The sequence below is a fragment of the Scyliorhinus canicula genome, chromosome 8 (assembly GCF_902713615.1).
Source record: "Scyliorhinus canicula chromosome 8, sScyCan1.1, whole genome shotgun sequence".
NCBI classification, from domain to species: Eukaryota; Metazoa; Chordata; class Chondrichthyes; order Carcharhiniformes; family Scyliorhinidae; genus Scyliorhinus; species Scyliorhinus canicula.
The window spans coordinates 194357863-194381910 of NC_052153.1; the positions used below are offsets into that span (position 1 = coordinate 194357863).

Consider the following 24048-nt stretch of genomic DNA (forward strand, 5'->3'; position numbering starts at 1 on the left):
TGTGAAAAGCCCCTAGTCGCCACATTCCGGCGCCTGTCCGGGGAGGCTGGTACGGGAATCGAACCGCGCTGCTGGCCTGCTTGGTCTGCTTTAAAAGCCAGCGATTTAGCCCGGTGAGCTAAACCAGCCCCTGAATGTGGCGACTCGCGGCTTTTCACAGTAACTTCATTGAAGCCTACTCGTGACAATAAGCGATTTTCATACATTTTAATTTCAGTGTTACAACACCGGAGCGCATTCAACCCATAATTCCGGATCCTAACCACTCGCTGTGTGAATCTGTCTCTCTCACTCTCAGACAGAACATTCCGGATCCTAACCACTCGCTGTGTGAATCTGTCTCTCTCACTCTTAGACAGAACATTCCGGATCCTAACCACTCGCTGTGTGAATCTGTCTCTCTCACTCTCAGACAGAACATTCCGGATCCTAACCACTCGCTGTGTGAATCTGTCTCTCTCGCTCTCAGACAGAACATTCCGGATCCTAACCACTCGCTGTGTGAATCTGTCTCTCTCACTCTCAGACAGAACATTCCGGATCCTAACCACTCGCTGTGTGAATCTGTCTCTCTCTCAGACAGAACATTCCGGATCCTAACCACTCGCTGTGTGAATCTGTCTCTCTCACTCTCAGACAGAACATTCCGGATCCTAACCACTCGCTGTGTGAATCTGTCTCTCTCACTCTCAGACAGAACATTCCGGATCCTAACCACTCGCTGTGTGAATCTGTCTCTCTCGCTCTCAGACAGAACATTCCGGATCCTAACCACTTGCTGTGTGAATCTGTCTCTCTCTCTCTCAGACAGAACATTCCGGATCCTAACCACTCGCTGTGTGAATCTGTCTCTCTCGCTCTCAGATAGAACATTCCTGATCCTAACCACTCGCTGTGTGAATCTGTCTCTCTCAGTCTCAGACAGAACATTCCGGATCCTAACCACTCGCTGTGTGAATCTGTCTCTCTCTCTCTCAGACAGAACATTCCGGATCCTAACCACTCGCTGTGTGAATCTGTCTCTCTCACTCTCAGACAGAACATTCCGGATCCTAACCACTCGCTGTGTGAATCTGTCTCTCTCACTCTCAGACAGAACATTCCGGATCCTAACCACTCGCTGTGTGAATCTGTCTCTCTCTCAGGCAGAACATTCCGGATCCTAACCACTCGCTGTGTGAATCTGTCTCTCTCTCAGACAGAACATTCCGGATCCTAACCACTCGCTGTGTGAATCTGTCTCTCTCACTCTCAGACAGAACATTCCGGATCCTAACCACTCGCTGTGTGAATCTGTCTCTCTCACTCTCAGACAGAACATTCCGGATCCTAACCACTCGCTGTGTGAATCTGTCTCTCTCTCTCAGACAGAACATTCCGGATCCTAACCACTCGCTGTGTGAATCTGTCTCTCTCAGACAGAACATTCCGGATCCTAACCACTCGCTGTGTGAATCTACCTCCATCACACTCTCAGACAGAACATTCCGGATCCTAACCAATCGCTGTACAAAACGTTTCTCAACACGTAGCCATATTTTCGGTGTCCTCCGGTTCTCAATCCTCCACCAATGATGAATGGTTTGTCTCTAACTACTTTGTCCCGATTCCTCGTGCTTTTGGACACCTTGATCAAATCTCCTCTCATCTGTCCAACTCGGACAACTATCCCAAGCTCTCCAATCTGTCGACATGAAATTCCTTAAATATCCCTGAAACACCCACCCCACTAATCCATAGATAGGCCCCCACCTCATTGACGGATGTCACCATACACCTCATAGAGGCCTCCCTTCCCCCCACCACAGACTGAGCCCTACAGAACTCCATTGACCCCCTCACCCATCCGGAGACTCATCCCACACCTTTGATCCTTCCCATCCTTTAACAGAGCCCTTCCATCACACAGACAGACCCCAATCTCTGCAAGTGGAAGTTCATTGGTATTCTCCATTGTGACACTGTGAGTCCTTTTTTCTTTATCCCGAATCTATCTTACCTGGTAGATGAAACTTATGACATTCCAGGGAAGTCGGAAATAGGTCCTTCTGTATCCGTCGTAGACACGGTCACATTGTCCGTTGTAGAAGTCGTTATTGAAAGCACTTCTCCTGGGCTCCAGTCCAAAGATATTCACTCTAGAAATCAAGGTTCACCTCAGTCATTCACTTCAACTCAACCCAGAGTCAATGGCCTTGTCACCATCTCTCTCTATGTTGTCAGTCTCTCTCTTTCCCTCTCCTCTCCCACTGAATCCTCTCCTTCTCTCACTAAATACTGCCTTTCACACAAAGTCCTCTCTCTCTGGATTGCCCCTCTGCCCCTCCCACTATAGACCCCCCCCCCTCCCACCCCCACTGTGCAGGTTAGGTGGATTACATAGAACATAGAACAGTACAGCACAGTACAGGCCATTCGGCCCACAATGTTGTGCCGACCATTTATCCTCATCTAAGATCAACCTAACCTACTCCCCTTCAATTTACTGCTGTCCATGTGCCTGTCCAAGAGTCGCTTAAATGTCCCTAATGACTCTGACTCCACCACCTCTGCTGGCAGTGCATTCCACAAACCCACTACTCTCTGTGTAAAGAACCGACCTCTGACATCTCCCCATACCTTCCTCCAACCACCTTAAAATTACGTCCCCTCGTGACAGCCATTTCCACCCTGGGGAAAAGTCTCTGGCTATCCACTCTATCCATGCCTCTCATCACCTTGTACACCTCTATCAAGTCACCTCTCTGCCTTCTTTGCTCCAGTGAGAAAAGCCCTAGCTCCCTCAACCTTTCTTCATACGACATGCCCTCCAGTCCAGGCAGCATCTTGGTAAATCTCCTCTGTACCCCCTCCAAAGCATCCACATCCTTCCGAATAATGAGGTGACCAGAACTGGACACAATATTCAAAGTGTGGTCTAACCAGGATTTTATAAAGCTGCAGTAAAACCTCATGGCTCTTAGACTCAATCCCCTGTTAATGAAAGAAACACACCATGCGCCTTCTTAACAACCCTATCAACCTGGGTGGCAACTTTGAGGGAATCTATGTGCGTGGACCCCAAGATCCTTCTGTTCCTCCACACTTCCAAGAATCCTGCCTTTAACCCTGTATTCAGCATTCAAATTCGACCTTCCAAAATTAATCACTTCACATTTATCTAGGTTGAACAACATCTGCCACTTCTCAGCCCAGCTCTGCATCCTGTCAATGTCCTGTTGTAACCTGCAACATCCCTCGACACTATCTACAACTCCAATAACCTTCGTGTCATCGGCAAACTTACTAACCCACCCTTCCACTTCCTCATCCAAGTCATTTATAAAAACCACAAAGAGCAGAGGTCCCAGAACCGATCCTTGCGGGAAACCACTGATCACTGACCTCCAGGCGGAATACTTTCCATCCACTACCACTCGCCATCTTCTTTCGGCCAGCCAATTCTGCAACCAGACAGCCAACTTGCCCTGTATCCCATGCCCCTTACCTTTCTGAATGAGCCTACCATGGGGAACCTTACCAAAGGGCAGCACGGTAGCATTGTGGATAGCACAATGGCTTCACAGCTCCAGGGTCCCAGGTTCGATTCCGGCTTGGGTCACTGTCTGTGCGGAGTCTGCACATCCTCCCCTTGCGTGCGTGGGTTTCCTCCGGGTGCTCCGGTTTCCTCCCACAGTCCAAAGATGTGCAGGTTAGGTGGATTGGCCATGATAAATTGCCCTTAGTGTCCAAAATTGCCCTTAGTGTTGGGTGGGGTTACTGGGTATTGGGATAGGGGGAGGTGTTGACCTTGGGTAGGATGCTCTTTCCAAGAGCCGGTGCAGACTCGATGGGTCGAATGGCCTCCTTCTGCACTGTAAATTCTATGTAAATTCTATGAAATGCGAAATCATGGCCTGATTGGCCATGCCAAATTGCCTCTTAGTGTCCAAAAGGTTAGGTGGGGTTACTGGGTTATGTGGATTGGGGGGGGGGGAGGAGTGGGCCCTGGTACAGTGCGCTTTCAGAGGGTCGGAGCAGACCCGATGGGTCGAGTGGCCTCCCTCTGCACTGTTATGATTCTATTCTCTGAGTCTCCCTCAGCCGACTCTCTCTCTCTGGACTCTGTCAATTGCTTTCGAGACTGTTCCCTATTCTCTTCCCTCCCCCTCTCTCTCTACAAACATGGCTTCTGTCTGCCTGCTAGTGGATCGTATAAATAGGGATTTACATTCTTCAATTTTACTACCCTTCTCGGATAAGGGAAAAGCAGTAAAAGCTGGGAATGATCGGCACTGGCCCAAACTGGTGTTCCATTTTAAGGTTTACCAGACCGGTTCAGAGGGCACCAACCTTCATTTCCCAATTTTGCTGGTTTTTCATTTGACCACGGCGACCATTTTAATCTGCCTCTCCCGTCACCTCTGAGCTTCTGTGACCTTTAACCGTGGGCAGGCCAACAATGCGCTGGGGGGACCCTCCCCCAGGCAGGTCCCCAGGTAAGAATTCTCCGGGATGTTCAAACTTGTTCAGAATTTGAACCATTGAAAGTACGATTGGAGTCACCAACCTTGGGTGGTTCGACCTGACTGACGTCAATAATTAACCAGGAAAGGTTTGAGGAATTAAAACCACTTCTAACTCCTAGGGAACTATAATACGGGCAGCCTACAGAACTCCACCCTTCCCCCTGACCACTTTCCACTGTCCACCCAAACCCCCCCCCCCCCCACTGACCACCTGACCCTCTCCACTGAGCACCCTACCCCTCCAACTGACCCCTCCAACTCACCTCCTGACCACCCCCCTCAAACTGTCGCCCCCTAGCTGACCACCCAGCCCCTCCCAACCGGCTGTTCCTACAGACCATCCGACTCCCTGATTAACCAACCACGCCTGATGGAGTACCCTGCCTACCAACTGACCCCACTGACCAGCCAACCCCCTTGACCAACTGACCAACCCAGACTGACCCACCCACACTGACCGGCCAACCCCTTGACCAACCCTGATTGATTCACCCTGCAGTCTGACCCCTCCCCACTGACCAGCCCACCCCCTTGATCAATTGACCAACCCTGATTGAGTCACACGACAGTCTGACCCCTCCCCACTGACCGGCCAACCCCCTTGACCAACTGACGAACCCAGACTGACCCTCCCACACTGACCGGCCAACCCCTTTGACCAACTGACCAACCCAGACTGACCCACCCACACTGACCGGCCAACCCCTTGACCAACCCTGATTGATTCACCCTGCAGTCTGACCCCTCCCCACTGACCGGCCAACCCCCTTGACCAACTGACCAACTCCGACTGATTACCCCCCCCCACTGATCTCCCCACCCCTTTGACTAACTGACGAACCCTGACTGACCCTCCCTGCAGACTGACCCTTCACCCCACTTAGTAGCCCACCCCCTTGACTAACTGGCCAACCCTGACTGACCCCAACCACCCAAAGACTGACCCCCCACCCTACTGACTAGCCGGGCATCCTTCAGATGGAAACCTCCCTCCATTAACCACCAAACCTCTAACCAACCATTCATCCCGATCGACACCATCCCACTGACCACCATATCCCCACACCCCCATCCCACCCATTTACAAACCTATATACCCTGTGGATCCTGAAAGTGGCTACACCCACCGCATGGCAGCTGTTAAACAGACGGGGAGGGGCGTGGCTGCCTCACCTCCGATTTGGCTGAAGGCCTCAGGCAGCTGCTGCCCTACACAGCTCTCAGCCGGCCAGAGGCGGTCGGTCAGTCAGGCGGGAAAGAATCAGCCGGGTTTCTAGGAAACTAGGAGCAGGGTGGAATTCCAACACTACCAGCCCACAGAATCTCAGGCCCATTGTTACTGCTTACCCTGACCCAGCAGTCCGTCCTATTTCCAAAGGTTCCAAGAAATTTCGACAGGGAGAGTTGTACGATTCACAGTTATCCTCATCGCTGAAGTCAGCACAATCATTATCATCGTTACACCTTAACCTCCTGTTGACACAGCGTCCTTGAGAACAAACGGAGAACACTCAATATCATTGTATCAGATATTTGGCAGATCCAGGGTTAATGTGGGACTCTGGACAGTGATGCAAGAGAACACATGACCTGCACCAGAGACAGACAGAGCCATGTGTACAAGCAAGCATGGAGACTGCTCTGAGCTTGGCCCCTTTATTACGTAGATACATAGATACATAGAAGATAGGAGCAGATTCTATGTATCTATGTAATGAAGGGTTTTGGAGCCTGCTCCGCCATTTATCACGATCAAGGCTGATCATCCAACTCAATAGTCTAACCCTATATATTGTACATATGTATATCATTCTTGTAGATAACAACTACATACAGTTAACCTATTTAAGACTTTTAAGACTTCATCGAGGTCCACTGAACAGGATTCAACACCCTGCAACCTGGTTACAGTGAAGAGGAAAAAAAAAATCCTCACCAAAAATGCAGAGAAAATAAAATCCTGCAGACCGATGAAAAATTTGAAGAAGCGTTTCAACCTGCGAAACACCCTCAGAAGCAGATTCAGGGAGGAAATCTGCCGGGGAAAAGCTCCAATGAAAGGCTTGGAAGCTGAAGGCAGAAATTTCAAGGTCTGATTTGATCGACTGAATGCAACCACCTCCATTTCAGAGCTACACTTTAGTGTCGCAACACAGGGAATGCTGGTCTTTCAAACTAATTCTTCAGCTGCAATTCTTCTATATTAGTTAATTTTTTTGTTAGTAATTTGAGCAAGCTCGGATGCCGCGTGGTCAGGTGCTGCCTCGGGAATTCAATTTCCCCGACAGTTTTTTCACGGCAATTTCTGGCCAAAGAAATAATTAAAGGACTCCCAGGCCTTGCTGTATCCTGGAATTTAAAAGTTTTATCGGCACCACCATCTTGAATTTCAGCAACTTCTTAAAGCTGAACATACACTAAAAATGATTTCATACATGGATCTGAGATCTACGCTTACAGATCAATTCAGACTTACCCAAGGTCCGGATCAATCACATAATTGGGGAATTTGGAGAAAACTATTCCTTGGATACATGAGTAAAAGACAGCGTCTGAACAAGTTAACACACTGCTTTATTTGGTAGACGTAATAGCAGAGAGCATCACTGCTCGACATGGGCTGGATTCTCTGCCGGCGGGATTCTCCATTTTGCCGGAAGCCCAGGGGTTTTCCGACGGCGTGGGGCAGCCCCACAATGGGAAGCCCCATTGACCGGCCGGTGTAACGGAGCATCCCGCTGGCAGGGTGAAACAGAAATGTGGCGCGGCGGACAATCCAGCCCAAGGAATCAATTAATCACTGAATGGATGAAGTACTAAAATCATTTTAGATTTACTTTTACCTAAGAAACAAAATCCTTGAAAAGGTTAAACTTAGTCAGCGAGTTCAGCGGCCAAGAGAAGCACAGAATCCCCCCAGCGCAGAAGGTGGCCATTCGGCCCACTAGGTCAGCTCCAACCCTCTGAAAGATCACCCTATCGAGGCCCACTCCCCTGCCCTAGCCCCGTAACCTCACCTCACCTTCACATCTTTGGACTGTGGGACGAACCCAGAGCATCCGGAGGAAACCCATGCAGGCATGGGAGAAATTGCAAACTCCGCACAGACAGCGACACAAGGCCGGAATTGAACCCGTATCCTTAGCCCTGTGAGGCAGCAGTGCTAAGCACTGTGCCACCCCAAAGCAATGGCGCCCAATGTGGGGCACAAACCCACGACCCTGGGATTTCGAGTCCTGTGCTCTTACCGTTGACTCATAATGATCTGTATCAGAATGCTGAAGGTTACAAATACGGAGACGTGAAATCTGACCTTACCAGGGTAGATGGTTGTAGGGGTGACAGACGATACACTCTCAGATATGCGGCAGGTGAAGGAAGATTTAACTCTGGAGAAAACTATCCAGACGGTTAAGAGAATATTAAAAGCAAAATACCGGGCATGCTGGAAACCTGAAACAAAGACAGAAAATGCTGGAGGAACTCAAGTCTGGCAGTGTCTCGGAGAGGAACATTCCTCTCTCCACTGACTGCTGGACCTGCTGAGTTTATCCAGCATTGTCAGATTGTTTGGTTGTTTGAACAATGTGCAGCTCAGGTCTTTTACAAGAGGAGAATGCAAACCCGGGCGCAAAAGAGACCCTGCAGTCCAGTTAGTTAAAGAGCAGAGAAACAGGGACACTCCAGGCCAAGGGACGCAATACCCTAACTGACCAGTAGAGGGACCATTCTAGCACGTGGAGCAAAGGACCCCTCCATAGAACATAGAACATTACAGCGCCGTACAGGCCCTTCGGCCCTCGATGTTGTGCCGACCTGTGAAACCACTCTAAAGCCCACCTACACTATTCCCTTATCATCCATATGCCTATCCAATGACCATTTGAATGCCCTTAGTGTTGGTGAGTCCACTACTGTTGCAGGCAGGGCATTCCACGCCCTTACTACTCTCTGAGTAAAGAACCTATCTCTGACATTTGTCCTATATCTATCTCCCCTTAATTTAAAGCTATGTCCCCCTGTGCTAAACATCACCATCTGAGGAAAAAGGCTCTCACTGTCCACCTTATCTAATCCTCTGATCATCTTGGGGCTGGTTTAGCTCACTCGGCTAAATCGCTGGCTTTTAAAGCAGACCAGCAGCACAGTTCGATTCCCGTACCAGCCTCCCCGGACAAGTGCCGGAATGTGGCGACTAGGGGCTTTTCACAGTAACTTCATTGAAGCCGACTCGTGACAATAAGCGATTTTCATTTCATTTCATTTCATCTTGTATGCCTCAATTAAGTTACCTTTTAACCTTCTTCTCTCTAACGAAAACAGCCTTAAGTCCCTCAACCTTTCCTCATAAGATCTTCCCTCCATACCAGGCAACATCCTGGTAAATCTCCTCTGTACCCTTTCCAATGCTTCCACATCCTTCCACTAATGCGGCGACCAGAACTGCACGCAATACTCCAAATGCGGCCGCACCAGAGTTTTGTACAGCTGCAACATGACCTCATGGCTCCGAAACTCAATCCCTCTACCAATAAAAGCTAACACACCGTACGCCTTCTTAACAACCCTCTCAACCTGGGTGGCAACTTTCAGGGATCTATGTACATGGATCTCTCTGCTCGTCCACACTACCTAGAATCTTACCATTATCCCTGTACTCTGTCTTCCTGTTATTCCTTCCAAAATGAATCACCTCACACTTTTCTGCATTAAACTCCATTTTCCACCTCTCAGCCCAGCTCTGCAGCTTATCTATGTCCCTCTGTAACCTGCAAATTCCTTCTGCACTGTCCCCAACTCCACCGACTTTAGTGTCATCTGCAAATTTACTCACCCATTCTTCTACGCCCTCCTCCAGGTCATTTATAAAAATGACAAACAGCAGTGGCCCCAAAACAGATCCTTGTGGTACACCACTAGTAACTGGACACCAGTCAGAACATTTCCCATCAACCACCACCCTCTGTCTTACAGCTAGCCAATTACTGATCCAAACCGCTAGTGAGATCAGTGTCCTCCAATGTCTACCCAATACTTTCAATGTAACAGGATTGGACATTCCAGCAAACTTTGCAAAGCTAAAACATCTAAACACTCAGGAGACCCAAATATGGTTCATGAAACATAGAAAGGTAGAGAATAGGAACAGGAGGTGGCCATTTGGTCCTGAACCACCATTCTTTTTTTTTTAAATTTAGAGTATCCAATTATTTTTTCCAATTAAGGGGCAATTTAGCGTGGCCAATCCACCTATCCTGCACATCTCTGGGTTGTGGGGCAGACATGGGGAGAATGTGCAAACTCCAGACGGACAGTGACCCGGGTCCTCAGCTCCGCAGTCCCAGTGCTAACCACTGTGCCACACGCACCACCATTCATGATGATCACGGATGATCATCCAACTCAATAGCCTATGGAAACATAGAAGATGAAGTGGAGAGTGTACACCAAGAGGACGCACAGCTTTCCTTTCGGGTCGTGGGTTTTCATATTAAAATGCGGACACTTCGGCTAATGGCCCTCTCGCAAACTTGGACACAGGAGCCAGAGGGCTGGATTCTCCGTTTTTGGGACTATGTGTCCACACCATCGTGAAAACTGTGGTCTTTCACTCCAGGAAAACTGGCGTCAAAAGGCCACAGATTCACAGCCTTGCTGGGGACTAGCAGGCAGCTGGCGGGAAGCTCACAGCTCCAGCTGCCGATACGGCCCCCCCGCACTTCCGGGTCAGAGGCCGCGCATGCGCAGGGTGGCAGCCTCCAGCGGCCACGCAGTGATCTATGGCGGACTCAGCCCACCGGCCTGGACTGCCGAAATAGTGCCCCGCATCGGCCACTCGCACGACCCGGACCGCCCGCACACGTGAAATGAAAATGGCTTATCGTCACGAGTAGGCTTCAATGAAGTTACTGTGAAAAGCCCCTAGTCGCCACATTCCGGCGCCTGTCCGGGGAGGCTGATACGGGAATTGAACCGTGCTGCTGGCCTGCTTGGTCTGCTTTGAAAGCCAGCGATTTAGCCTGGTGAGCTAAACCAGCCCCTTACGTAGCCCCCAGTCCCGAATGAGGCCCCCCCCCCCCCCCCGCCCTCCGATCGGCCCTCCCAAACCCATCCTCGATTGCAGACCTCCAGCAGATTCTCGGCAATGGTGAATCAGCTGACAAGGTCTCAGATCCCTTGAGGCATCTGCTTTACAAAGACCCACCGAGGTGCTGCAACTCCCATCCAGAGAAGGTTTTCACTCACATCGTGGTGATGCTGCCCTCCATGGACACTCTGACCCGTTATGACCAATCCAGCTCAGTCCAATCCAGCCCAGTCCAGTCCAATCCAGTCCAGTCGATCTAGCCCAGTCCAGCCCAGTCCAATCCAGTCCAGCCCAGTCCAGCCCAGTCCAGCCCAGTCCAGCCCAGTCCAGCCCAGTCCAGTCCAATCCAGCCCAGTCCAGTCCAATCCAGTCCAGTCAGTCCAGCCCAGTCCAGCCCAGTCCAATCCAGTCCAGTCAGTCCAGCCCTGTCCAGCCCAGTCCAATCCAGCCCAGTCCAGTCCAATCCAGTCCAGTCAGTCCAGCCCAGTCCAGCCCAGTCCAATCCAGCCCAGTCCAGTCCAATCCAGTCCAATCCAGCCCAGTCCAGTCCAATCCAGTCCAATCCAGCCCAGTCCAGTCCAATCCAGTCCAGTCGATCTAGCCCAGTCCAGCCCAGTCCAATCCAGTCCAGCCCAGTCCAGCCCAGTCCAGTCCAGTCCAGTTGTCCAGCCCAGTCCAGCCCAGTCCAATCCAGCCCAGTCCAGCCCAGTCCAGTCCAGCCCGGCCCAGCTTGGCCCAGCCCAGCACAGCACAGCCCAGTCCAGTCCAGCCTAGCCTAGCACAGCCCAGCCCAGCCCAGCCCAGCTCTGCCCCTTCCAGTACAGTTCAGTCCAGCCTAGCCCAGCCCGGCCCAGTCCAGCCCAGCACAGCCCAGCCCAGCCCAGCCCAGCTCTGCCCCTTCCAGTACAGTTCAGTCCAGTCCAGCCCAGTCCAGCCCTGCCCCGCCCAGCCCAGCCCTGCTCAGCCCAGCCCAGCTTGGCCCAGCCCAGCACAGCACAGCCCAGCACAGCCTAGCCCAGCCCTGCCCAGTCCAGCCAAGCCCAGCCCAGCCTAGCTCTGCCCCGCCCAGTACAGTTCAGCCCAGCCCAGCCCAGCTTGGCCCAGCCCAGCACAGCACAGCCCAGTCCAGCCTAGCCCAGCCCTGCCCAGTCCAGCCCAGCCTAGCCGAGCCCTGCCCAGTTCAACATAGCCCAGCTCAGCTCTGCCCCGCCCAGTACAGTTCAGCTCAGCCCAGTCCCGCCCAGCCCAGTCCAGCCTCGTCCAGCCCTGCCCAGTCCAGCCCAACCCAGCCCCACCACCATAGCAGCAGATACTTTGCCCACAGGTCTGCGATGGGTTCCATACCAGCAACTGCTGGATGGAAGTTACTGACCAGTTTATTCCACTTCCGGTTGGATTTTCAGCCATGGAGACGAGATACGCCATCATAGAAAAGGAGGTCCTCGCGGTCATAAGGCCATGCCAGAAATTTCTAAACTTTATCATTCACATCAAGGTCACAAACAGACCAAAATGGGACAGCGATCACCTCAAAGAGTTAAAGGGCACTCCCAATTCGCAAGAACTCACTTGCCTGTCACCACAGGTAAGCTTCCTGGTGTCGCTGGAATATAAGGATGCCATTGTTATATCAATGCCAAGCTGGGTGGTGAAGTATGAAACAAGACACTACTTCTCATTTTTATATTCATTTCTTTAACAGGATCCAGCATTACATTTTCCTGTCTTTCTACCTGCTACCCCCATGAACCAGCAGTCTCTCTTTATAAGTGTTCAAATTACTTAATTAAACTACACCCTCGATTTTTTTTTTTTGCAAATATTTTTATTTAACTTTTAACACTTTATATTGAACATTTGCAAAGCAGAATAAAACTAACACATGTATGAACACCATCAAAATAAACAGGCAACAGCTGTAACAACCCCCCCTCCATTAATGAAAATCCAACCCAACTAGCAGCCCCCCCGCCCCCACAAACAGCTCACAGTGATCGATTCCTTAAAGTGCAATATGAACTGACGCCATCTACGTTAGAACCCAACAAATCGGCCCCTGCACAGTAAACCTGGACTTCTCGAGGTACAGAAACTCCATCACGTCACCCAGACAGGCTGAGGCGCTGGGTGGCGATGCCGGCCTCACACCTCAGCAGAATCCATCGCCAAGCAACTAATGAGGTGAATGCTAGGGTCTCATCCCCAGCTAGTCCGACACCCGAAATACAGCTGCCACTGGACAGGGCTTCAAATCAACATTCAACATCGCCCATCTGAAGCTGAAAACAAAAATCCCTAAAAAAAACCCTCCAATTTGGGACAGGGCCAGGTCATGTGCGTGTGGTCCCCGGGTCCTCTTGAACACCACTCGCCCCTATCCCACCTGCCTATCGACAACACCGCAGCTAACACGCCGTTTACGGCCATGCTGCCTGCCTAATCATGTAAGTTGGGCCTGGGGGACAGGGTGCAGTCAGGCAGACCCTGGTGGGGGGCAGCTGTTGGGGAGGCAGCGGGATGGTCACTGCTGTGGTGTTGCCTTCATGGATCACAAATTACCCCAAACAGAAGGCATTCTCCCTCTGCTCTGCTCTGAGACCACTGAACAACCACCAGGCATTGTGTATTGATAATTGCATTATGCATTTTATCTACTTGAGGTATTAGACACAAATATACCAGCAGAGGGAGTCTAGAATGAAATAAAAGGAATACACATTTTACAGCACAAGCAGATTGAATTGTTTCTCCTCAACAATTTCATGTAGGCAAGTTCAACAAGCCCTTACAGTGATGAGACTGCCTGCAGATGGTAAAGTCCCTTTGGCATCGGGGGTCGGCCATTTATTGGCAGTGACAACTGTGTCTCGATTGTGCTTAGAGAGGGCATGAAAAATAAAGAGGCCTACAGAGTTATACGGTGTTGCTTAGCAATTGAGGCCTTTTAAGGGAGAAAAGTTTTTCAGTTTCAGTTCAGTTAATTTGACTGCACTTGGCGACAGAACCTCAGGGAGTCAACATCTCTCAACTCTGTAGCACAAAGACTGGATGGGAGGGGAGCTGCAAAGAGGTGGGCTCCAGATAACCAGGGAATTGGGACCGAAAAAATGTTAAAGGTGTCTGGAGTTTAGTGAACAGAGGCCAAGATATTGTTGAGAAGAATTCAAGGAAGGGTAAATATTGTCCATTTTGGAAGGACAAATATGAATGCGAAATACAGGGTTAACGGTAGGGTTCTTGGCAATGTGGAGGAGCAGAGAGATCTTGGGGTCTATGTTCATAGATCTTTGAAAGTTGCCACTCAAGTGGATAGAGCTGTTAAGAAGGCCTATGGTGTGCTAGCGTTCATTAGCAGAGGGATTGAATTTAAGAGCCGTGAGGTGATGATGCAGCTGTACAAAACCTTGGTCAGGCCACATTTGGAGTACTGTGTGCAGTTCTGGTCGCCTCATTTTAGGAAGGATGTGGAAGCTTTGGAAAAGGTGCTGTGATGATGGCGCCGGAGCGAGGCGACTCTCTGCAGGCTCTCCCCAACAGATCCACTTTTAACTTTATTTATACTCGTTCTAACCTTTTAAAAATTAATTCTAAAGCTAACATTATTACTAACCTCTGTCTTTTATCCTGTCTTGCAGGCCTGAAGATCCTCCGAGTCCCTTGGAGACCTTGTGACCCGACCCGACCTGACCTCCGTGACCTGGAAGAAGATCGGGCCCAAACCGGAAGTGAAGCCCCGACCTCGATTTGGAGCCGACCCGGGCTTCGGAGCTCCAAACCCGGCCTAACAACCGACGCAAGCCCCCGGATCGCCCGGCCTTGTCCCCGGAGCTCCCGACCCGACCCCCGACGGCAAGACATGGCTCAACGCGACCCCGAGAGACCCGCCCAGCGACCCGACCCGGAGACGCCCGCCCAGCAACCCGACCTACCTGGTGATGGAAGAAAGAAAAATCCACATGGAGGCCCCACCGTGCCGACTTCAAGATCCGACCCCAGGAGCGCCCAGGAAGGGAACAGACCATGGGACCTAGCCCAATCTGCCCCAGGAAGCCCCTGCCCACGACCCAGGACCCCAAAAACAACGGAGACCGCGTGCGAGGACCCGAACACGCTGCAAGGTATTCCCGCGCCCGCAGAACGCCGGGATCCATCCGGATCGCAGACTCACCCCCCCAGCAACCCCTCTACCTCAACCAGCGCCCGGGGCCCTGCCAGACGCGACCCCGGAAATGTAAACAGCGCCCTGGACCTCGCTAGCGCCCTGGATCCCGTCAGACGCAACCACCTACCTTCCACAAGGGCTGACGTCTCTCATCGGATCCCAGGATCATCCAGCAGCAGCCGCCAACCGAGAAAGCGAGGGAAACGCAGCGGTCTGCAGGTTAGACTGAAGGAACGCGGTTTCAAGACCCCTCTCCCCAGCATAATCCTAGCAAACGTCCAAGCGATTGAAAACAAGCTGGATGAACTTAACGCCAGACTTACCTCTCAGAGGGAAGTAAGAGACTGCTGTGTGCTCTGTTTCACAGAGACATGGCTCACCCCCGCCTCACCGGACTGTGCCATATAACCTGAAGGCTTCTCTATTCACCGGGCAGACCGCACGGCATCTTCAGGCAAAGCGAAGGGTGGAGGGGTTTGCCTCCTCATCAACTCCTCCTGGTGCTTGGATGTGGTGACCCTGGCGACCTACTGCTCCCCAGACCTGGAATACCTGACCGTAAAGTGCCGCCCATACTATCTTCCACGTGAGTTCACTTCAGCCATTATCACAGCGGTCTACATCCCACCCCAGGCAGAAGTGAGGAAGGCGCTGGATGAACTGTACACAGTCATAAATAACCATGAAACAGAACACCCGGAGGCCCTGTTCATTGTGGCCGGAGACTTCAACAAAGCCAACCTCAAGAGTGTACTGCCAAAATTCCACCAGCACATCTCCTGTACCACCCGGGGCGACAACACTCTTGACCACTGCTACTCAAAAATCAAGGGCGCCTACCGTTCCATCCCCCGACCGCACTTTGGGAAATCAGACCATAAGACTGTGCTCCTTCTCCCGGCTTACAAGCAGAAACTCAAGCGGGAGAATCCAGCTAAGAAGGTTGTGCAGTGCTGGTCTGAGGAGACAGAAGAGCTCTTACGTGACTGCTTAGAGACAGTGGACTGGTCCATATTTAAGAACTCAGCGACTAACTTAAATGAGTATGTCACCACCGTCACAGACTTCATCAGCAAATGTGTGGACGACTGCGTGCCAAAGAAAGCAGTACGTACGTTCCCCAACCGGAAACCATGGCTCAACCGCGAGATTGACTCCCTACTGAAGGACAGATCTGAGGCGTTCAAGGCAGACGACCCTGTCCTATACAAGAAATCCAGGTACGACCTCCGCAAGGCCATCCGAGATGCCAAGAGAGAATATCAAACCAAGCTAGAGTCACAGACAGACTCTCGGCGGTTGTGGCAAGGACTAAGCAACATAACGGGCTACAAAGCGAAGCCGAGCAGTATCTCTGGCAGCAGTGCACCCCTCCCCGATGAACTTAACGCATTCTATGCTCGGTTTGAGCAGGTAACCAACAACCCGCTATCGAGTGCCCCAGCAACCCATAATTCACCCATACCCACCATCACCGTTTCCGAAGTCAGATCGGCCTTCCTGAAAGTGAACCCACGGAAGGCGATGGGCCCGGACGGGATCCCTGGTCGTGCACTCAGAACCTGCGCGGACCAGCTGGCAGAGGTTTTCACAGACATCTTTAACCTATCCCTACTCCACTCCGAGGTCCCCACCTGCTTCAAGAAGACCACCATCATACCGGTACCAAAGAAGAACCAGGCAACGTGCCTCAATGACTACCGCCCGGTGGCCCTGACGTCAGTGGTAATGAAGTGCTTCGAGAGGCTGATCATGAAGCGCATCACCTCCATACCCCCGGAACGCCTTGACCCACTTCAATTCGCATACCGTCGCAACCGGTCCACATCAGACGCCATTTCCCTGGCCCTACACTCATCCCTAGAGCATCTCGAAAACAAGGACTCCTACATCAGACTCTTATTTATTGACTACAGCTCTGCCTTCAACACCATAATCCCAGCCAAGCTCATATCAAAGCTCCAAAACCTAGGACTTGGCTCTCCGCTCTGCAACTGGATCCTTGACTTTCTGACCAACAGACCACAGTCAGTAAGAATGAACACCAACACCTCCTCCACAATAGTCCTCAACACCGGTGCCCCGCAAGGCTGCGTACTTAGCCCCCTACTCTACTCCCTGTACACACACGACTGCATGGCAAAACTTGGTTCCAACTCCATCTACAAGTTTGCTGACGATACGACCATAGTGCGCCGGATCTCGAACAACAACGAGTCTGAATACAGGAGGGAGATAGAGAACTTAGTGGAGTGGTGCAACGACAACAATCTCTCCCTTAATGCCAGCAAAACTAAAGAGCTGGTCATCGACTTCAGGAAGCATAGTACTGTACACAGCCCTGTCAGCATCAACGGAGCCGAGGTAGAGATGGTGAGCAGTTTCAAATTCCTAGGGGTGCACATCACCAAAAATCTATCCTGGTCCACTCATGTCGACGCTATCACCAAGAAAGCACAACAGCGCCTTTACTTCCTCAGGAAACTAAGGAAATTTGGCATATCCACATTAACTCTTACCAACTTTTACAGATGCACTATAGAGAGCATCCTATCGGGCTGCATCACAGCCTGGTATGGCAACTGCTCGGCCCAGGACCGCAAGGAACTTCAGAGAGTCGTGAATACCGCCCAGTCCATCACACGAACCTGCCTCCCATCCATTGATTCCATCTACACCTCCCGCTGCCGGGGGAAAGCAGGCAGCATAATCAAGGATCCCTCCCACCCGGCTTACTCACTTTTCCAACTTCTTCCATCGGGCAGGAGATTCAGAAGTCTGAGAACACGGACGAACAGACTCAAAAACAGCTTCTTCCCCACTGTCACCAGACTCCTAAATGACCCTTTTATGGACTGTCCTCATTAACACTACACCCTGTATGCTTCATCCGATGCCAATGCTTATGTAGTTACATTGTATATCTTGTGTTGCCCTATTATGTATTCTCATGTATTTTCTTGAATTCTGTTCAATTCCCTTTTCTTTTCATATAGTGAATGATCTGTTGAGCTGCTTGCAGAAAAATACTTTTCACTGTACCTCGGTACACGTGACAATAAACAAATCCAATCCAATCCAATCCAATCCAGGTGCAAAGGAGATTTACCAGGATGTTGCCTGGAATGGAGAGTAGGTCATACGAGGAAAGGTTGAGGGTGCTAGGCCTTTTCTCATTAGAACGGGGAAGGATGAGGGGCGACTTGATAGAGGTTTATAAGATGATTAGGGGAATAGATAGAGTAGACAGTCAGAGACTTTTTCCCCGGGTGGAACACACCATTACAAGGGGACATAAATTTAAGATAAATGGTGGCAGATATAGAGGGGATGTCAGAGGTAGGTTCTTTACCCTGAGAGTAGTGGGGGCATGGAATGCACTGCCTGTGGAAGTAGTTGAGTCGGAAACGTTAGGGACCTTCAAGCGGCTATTGGATAGGTACATGGATTAGGGTAGAATAATGGAGTGTAGGTTAACTTCTTAAGGGCAGCACGGTAGCATTGTGGATAGCACAATTGCTTCACAGCTCGAGGGTCCCATGTTCGATTTCGACTTGGGTCACTGTCTGTGTGGAGTCTGCACATCCTCCCCGTGTGTGCGTGGGTTTCCTCTGGGTGCTCCGGTTTCCTCCCACAGTCCAAAGATGTGCAGGTTTGGGTGGATTGGCCATGAAAAATTGTCCAAAATTCTATGATTAACCGAGGACAAAAGTTCGGCGCAACATCGTGGGCCGAAGGGCCTGTTCTGTGCTGTATTTCTCTATCTATCGAAACAAAGTGTTCCCAGTTAATGAGACAATTGCAGTAACCAGATTTAAAGTGGGACAGCAGCCTTCAAAGTTAAATCAAACGCTTGATGCTATTTTAATGCAACCTGGGAATTGAAAGGAAAACAAACAGTTTGCACAGAAATCAAGACCAGGAATTGTGTGGCACAATGACCTCTTGGCAGCAAGGCCACCCCACACCTATCTCCACTGATGGCTGGGTGCCTTGGCAGTGTGAAGAGAAGGAGCACTCCATCCCCACATTCCCTCCACCCCACATTCCCTCCACCCCCACATTCCCTCCATCCCCACATTCCCCCCACCCCCACATTCCCCCCACCCCCACATTCCCTCGCCTCCCAGTCCACCTCTAGCCCATATGGGGCAGCATTCATTTAGCTGGTGAATTGATACAGCCCATTGATTAGCCATTGTGTTCGGTGTGGGGTACATTCAATTAGACAATGCAAAGATTTCCCGGAGTGAACGACAAGTCCTCAAATTGGCTAGACAGGGGCTCCCCACTGTCGTAACAGACACCTAACATATTTGTAAGATGCATCCTCCTTAACTAACTAACACAGTCTTGAACCCCCCGCTGTTCGCAATACATATCAATGATTTGAATGTAGGGACCAAATGTCATATTTCCAAGTTTGCAGATGACGCAAAGCTCGATGGGAATGTGTGTGTGAGGGAAATTCAAAGCGGCTTCGAGGGCCTTTGGACAAGTGGGCAAAATCATGGCAGATGGAATGTAATGTGGACTAATGTCAGGTCATCCGTTTTGGGAGGAGGAACAGATATGCAGCGCGGCGGCACAGTGGTTAGCACTGTTGCTTCACAGCGCCAGGGTCCCAGGTTCGATTCCCGGCTTGGGTCACTGACTGTGCGGAGTCTGCACGTTCTCCCCGTGTCTGCGTGGGTTTGCCCCCACAAATCCCGCAAGGTGTGCTGTTAGGTGAATTGGACATTCTGAATTCTCCCTCCTTGTACCTGAACAGGCGCTGGAATGTGGCGACTAGGGGCTTTTCACAGTAACTTCATTGCAGTGTCGATGTAAGCCTACTTGTGACAATAATAAAGATTATTATTATTATATATAGAGTATTTGTTAAACGGAGAGAGATTAGAAAGTGTAGATGTACAAAGGGACCTGGGGTTCCTCATCAAGTCACTGAGACCCAATATGTAGGTGCAGCAGGCAATTAGAAAGACTAATGAGACGTTAGCCTTTATCACAAGTAGATTTCAGTACAGGTGTAGCAGAATCTTGCTTCATCTGTATGGAACCTTGGTTAGCCCTCACCTGAAGCAATGTGTGCAGGTCTGGTCCTCTACCTCAGAAAGGATATTATGGGCAGAGAGGGAGAGCAACGAAGGTTCATCAAACTTGTTCCGGGGACGACTGCCCTATGAGGAGAGGCTGGGGAAACTGGGCCTATAGTCTCTAAAGTTTCAGAGAATGAAGGTGGTCACATTGAAACGTACAAAATACGTGTAAAGGGATAGACAGAGTAGAAGCAGGCAGGATGCTTCTTTCCCCTGGTTGGGATGTGTAGAAGCAGGGAATAAAATTTCAGGGCGAAGCCACTTAGCAATGAGAGGAGAATTTTCTTTACTCTGAGGATGGTGAATCTTTGGAAATCCCGGAGGTTAGTGGAAGCCGGGTCATCGAGTATGTTTAGAGTAGAGTTTGACGGGGCAATCTATTATTAATAGATAAAGCCACCTTAGTCTCAGATGACCATAGGCTGCTTTCCCCTATGAAGGGGAGATCTGACTGGTGGGGGTTTAACCTGAGGGTCTCCACGCCTCAGGGGAGGGGCAAAGTTGAAAGGGGGGGGGGGGGGGGGCTTCACGAATAACCTCAGCCGGTACGGGAATTGAACCCACGCTGCTGGCCTCGCTCTGCATCACAAACCAGCTGTCCAGCCCACTAAGCTAAACCAATCCACGTCCCAGCATGTGCGTGTGTGCTCGTGTCAAAGTGTTACAGCATGTGTGAGAGAACACATGCTGTAACTGACACGCACACACACACACTAACATGCACTCGCACACACGCTGTAACGTGCAAGCACACAATGCTGTAAGATGCGCACACACTCAAAAACACACACTACAACACAAACACATACTGCAACATGCACACGCACACGTTGGAACATACACATGCTGCAACATGCACACGCTGAAACACATGCGCACAGACTGCAACACACACGTGACATACACAGGCTGCGACACACATGCTGCAACATGCGCACACAGACTACACATACACACACGCTGCTTCATGCACACACAAACACATACACTGCAACACACACACACTGCAACACAGTAACACACACATGGAGTAATACGCACACACGCTGTAACATGCACACACGCTATAATACGCACACATGCTGTAACACAGACATACTGTAACACACATGCAGTAACACATACATACACAATAACACACACACTGTAACACACAGTAACGCAGACTCACTGTAACACACATGCTGTAACACATAAACACAGGCTGTAATACAAACATGCCACAGCACACACACCCATACCCTATAACACACACATACAAGCTGTAACACACACACGCTCTGTAACACATTCAAACACATGCTGTAACACACACACTGTAAAACACACACACACAGGCTGTAACATATACACAGGCTATACTCATACACGCGCTGTAACATACACACAGTATAACACACACAGTATAACACACACACAGGCTGTAACACAACATGCGCTGTAATACACACACACTAATACACACATGTGCTGTAACAGACACACACTAATGCACAAACATACACACATGCTGTAATATACACACGCTGTAATACACACAGTGACACACAGTGACGCACACTTAGTGTAACATACACTCACGTGCTATAACACATACTAACACACAAACGCTGTAATACACACGCACCGTAACACATGCATGCTGCAATACATGCACATGCTGTAACACACACACAAACACACACACGCTATAACACACGCACGCGCTGTAACACACACACGCGCTGTAACACACACACGCACTGTAACACATACACACGCTGTAACACACACACACGCTGTAACACACACACACTAACAAACGCATGCTGCAACACACACATGTTGTAACACACACATGTTGTAACACACACACACTGTAACACACACACTGTAACACACACACTGTAACACACACACTGTAACACACACACACACTGTAACACACACACTGTAACACACACTGTAACACACACACTGTAACACACACTGTAACACACACTGTAACACACACACTGTAACACACACTGTAACACACACACTGTAACACACACTGTAACACACACACTGTAACACACACTGTAACACACACACTGTAACACACACACTGTAACACACACACTGTAACACACACACTGTAACACACACACTGTAACACACACTGTAACACACACTGTAACACACACACACACACACTGTAACACACACTGTAACACACACACTGTAACACACACTGTAACACACACTGTAACACACACACATGTGCTGTAACATACACACACTAATGCACAAACATACACACATGCTGTAATACAGACACGCTGTAACACACACTGGTTTAGCTTACTGGGCTAAATCGCTGGCTTTTAAAGCAGACCAAGGCAGGCCAGCAGCACGGTTCGATTCCCGTACCAGCCTCCCCGGACAGGCGCCGGAATGTGGCGACTAGGGGCTTTTCACAGTAACTTCATTGAAGCCTACTCGTGACAATAAGCGATTTTCATTTCATTTTCATTTCATTTTCATTTCATTCACTTGCACAGATCCAAACATAAGTAAATTACCGTTGTCACATTGGAAGTTGCTTCCACAGTTGACCGGTGGAGCCTCACAGTTACCGCTGACTGGACAGGCTTCCTCGTCAGATAATGCATCTGTGCAAGTTCTTCCCCCAAACTGCCCGAACTGGACAATAGTCCTGGATCGATACTGTACAGAAAGCACAGAACACAGAGTATGTGAAAGCACATCAGGAACTTTCTCCACATCAAAGGTGCTGCACAAATACAAGTTGCTGTTCTAAATGCCTGTGCAAAGGACACATAAACAAGCTCAGTGTTTGAGCAAACACAAATAACAAAGATCTATCACCCAGAAGTTTGAGAGCAGCAGATACCTGGGAACCCCACCACCTGGAGGTTCCCCTCCCAGTCACTCACCACCCTGACTGGGAAATATATCGGCCGTTCCTTCACTGTCGCTGGGGCAACATCCTGGAACTCCCTCCCTAACAGCACTGTGGATGTACCTACACCACAGGAACTGCAGCGGTTCAAGAAGGCAGCTCACCCCCACTTTGTGAAGGGTAACTCGGGATGGGCAATAAATGCTGGCCCAGTCAACGATGTCCACATCCTGTAAATTAATTTTTAAACAAACATGATGTCATTAAAGATTCAAATGGAATTTGTCTCCCTGCCAATCATCCTTTCTGTAATTCTTCCACAGCGATTGGCTGTTGCTGGCCAGGTCAGCAGTTTAATTGCCAATCCCTAATTGCCCTCGAGATGAGCCGCTGCAGTCGATGGGGTGAAGGTACATCCACTGTGCTGTTAGGGAGGGAGTTCCAGGAATCTGCTCTAGTTATGCTGTCAACGTAATGTCTGTATCTTACCCTACGCCCCACGCATGGCTGGCAGGTCGACCATTGACCCCACGATGAGACTTGACAAGCGATCGTGGCCGGAGTATTCACGTCTCTCTCTGTTCTCCTCCGATGTGCTCCATTTTCCAGTCGGGTGCTGAAGAATCAATAGGAGGGATTCTGTTATAACCTGCCTGTTGTTGTTTGCCCAGAAATAGTAACGCATCCTGTAGTGACAGTACGGGTCAATGGTCATCCACTTGAGATGGAGTTGGACACTGGCGCAGCGGTCTCCGTGATCGCCCAGAGGACATTCGACTGCATCAAGCAGGGTATACAGACCCTTACATTAACCGTCACACAGGCCAGGTTGGCCACCTACACGGGGGAACCATTGGACATTGCAGGAACTACGATGACTCCTGTTGTTTATGGACACCAGGAGGGGAGTTTCCCACTTGTCATGGTGCGCGGCCATGGGCCCAGCCTGTTGGGTCGGGACTGGTTACCATTTGTCATTGCAGTGGCAGCACATACTCCAAACTGTTTCTGAAGGGTTGACTGAGGTGCTAGATGTATTCCAGCCCGGTTTGGGGAAAATAAAAGGGGCTGTAGCCCGTATCCAAGTCGAACCAGGAGCCACGCCGCGCTATTTCCGGACGTGCCCGGTGCCTTACGCCTTTCCTGAGAAGGTAGAAGAGGAGCTCACTCATTTGGAGACTTTGGTTATCATCAGGCCCGTCCGTTTCACTGACTGGGCAGCACCAATTGTACCTGTAATGAAGCCAGATGCCACAGTTCGCTTGTGCGGCGACTATAAACTTACAGTGAATACGGCTTCCCGACTC

At 50.2% G+C, this 24048-nt stretch overlaps 1 protein-coding gene across 1 annotated transcript in view; it reads right to left on the reverse strand.

The window, feature by feature from the left end:
• c9 (complement component 9) overlaps window positions 1-24048 on the reverse strand; it is a 61364-nt gene that overhangs the window by 31304 nt on the left and 6012 nt on the right. Inside the window, 4 exon segments of the mRNA XM_038805960.1 lie at window positions 2000-2138; window positions 5856-5997; window positions 22401-22545; window positions 23231-23357. Coding sequence (XP_038661888.1) covers window positions 2000-2138; window positions 5856-5997; window positions 22401-22545; window positions 23231-23357 — 553 coding nt within the window.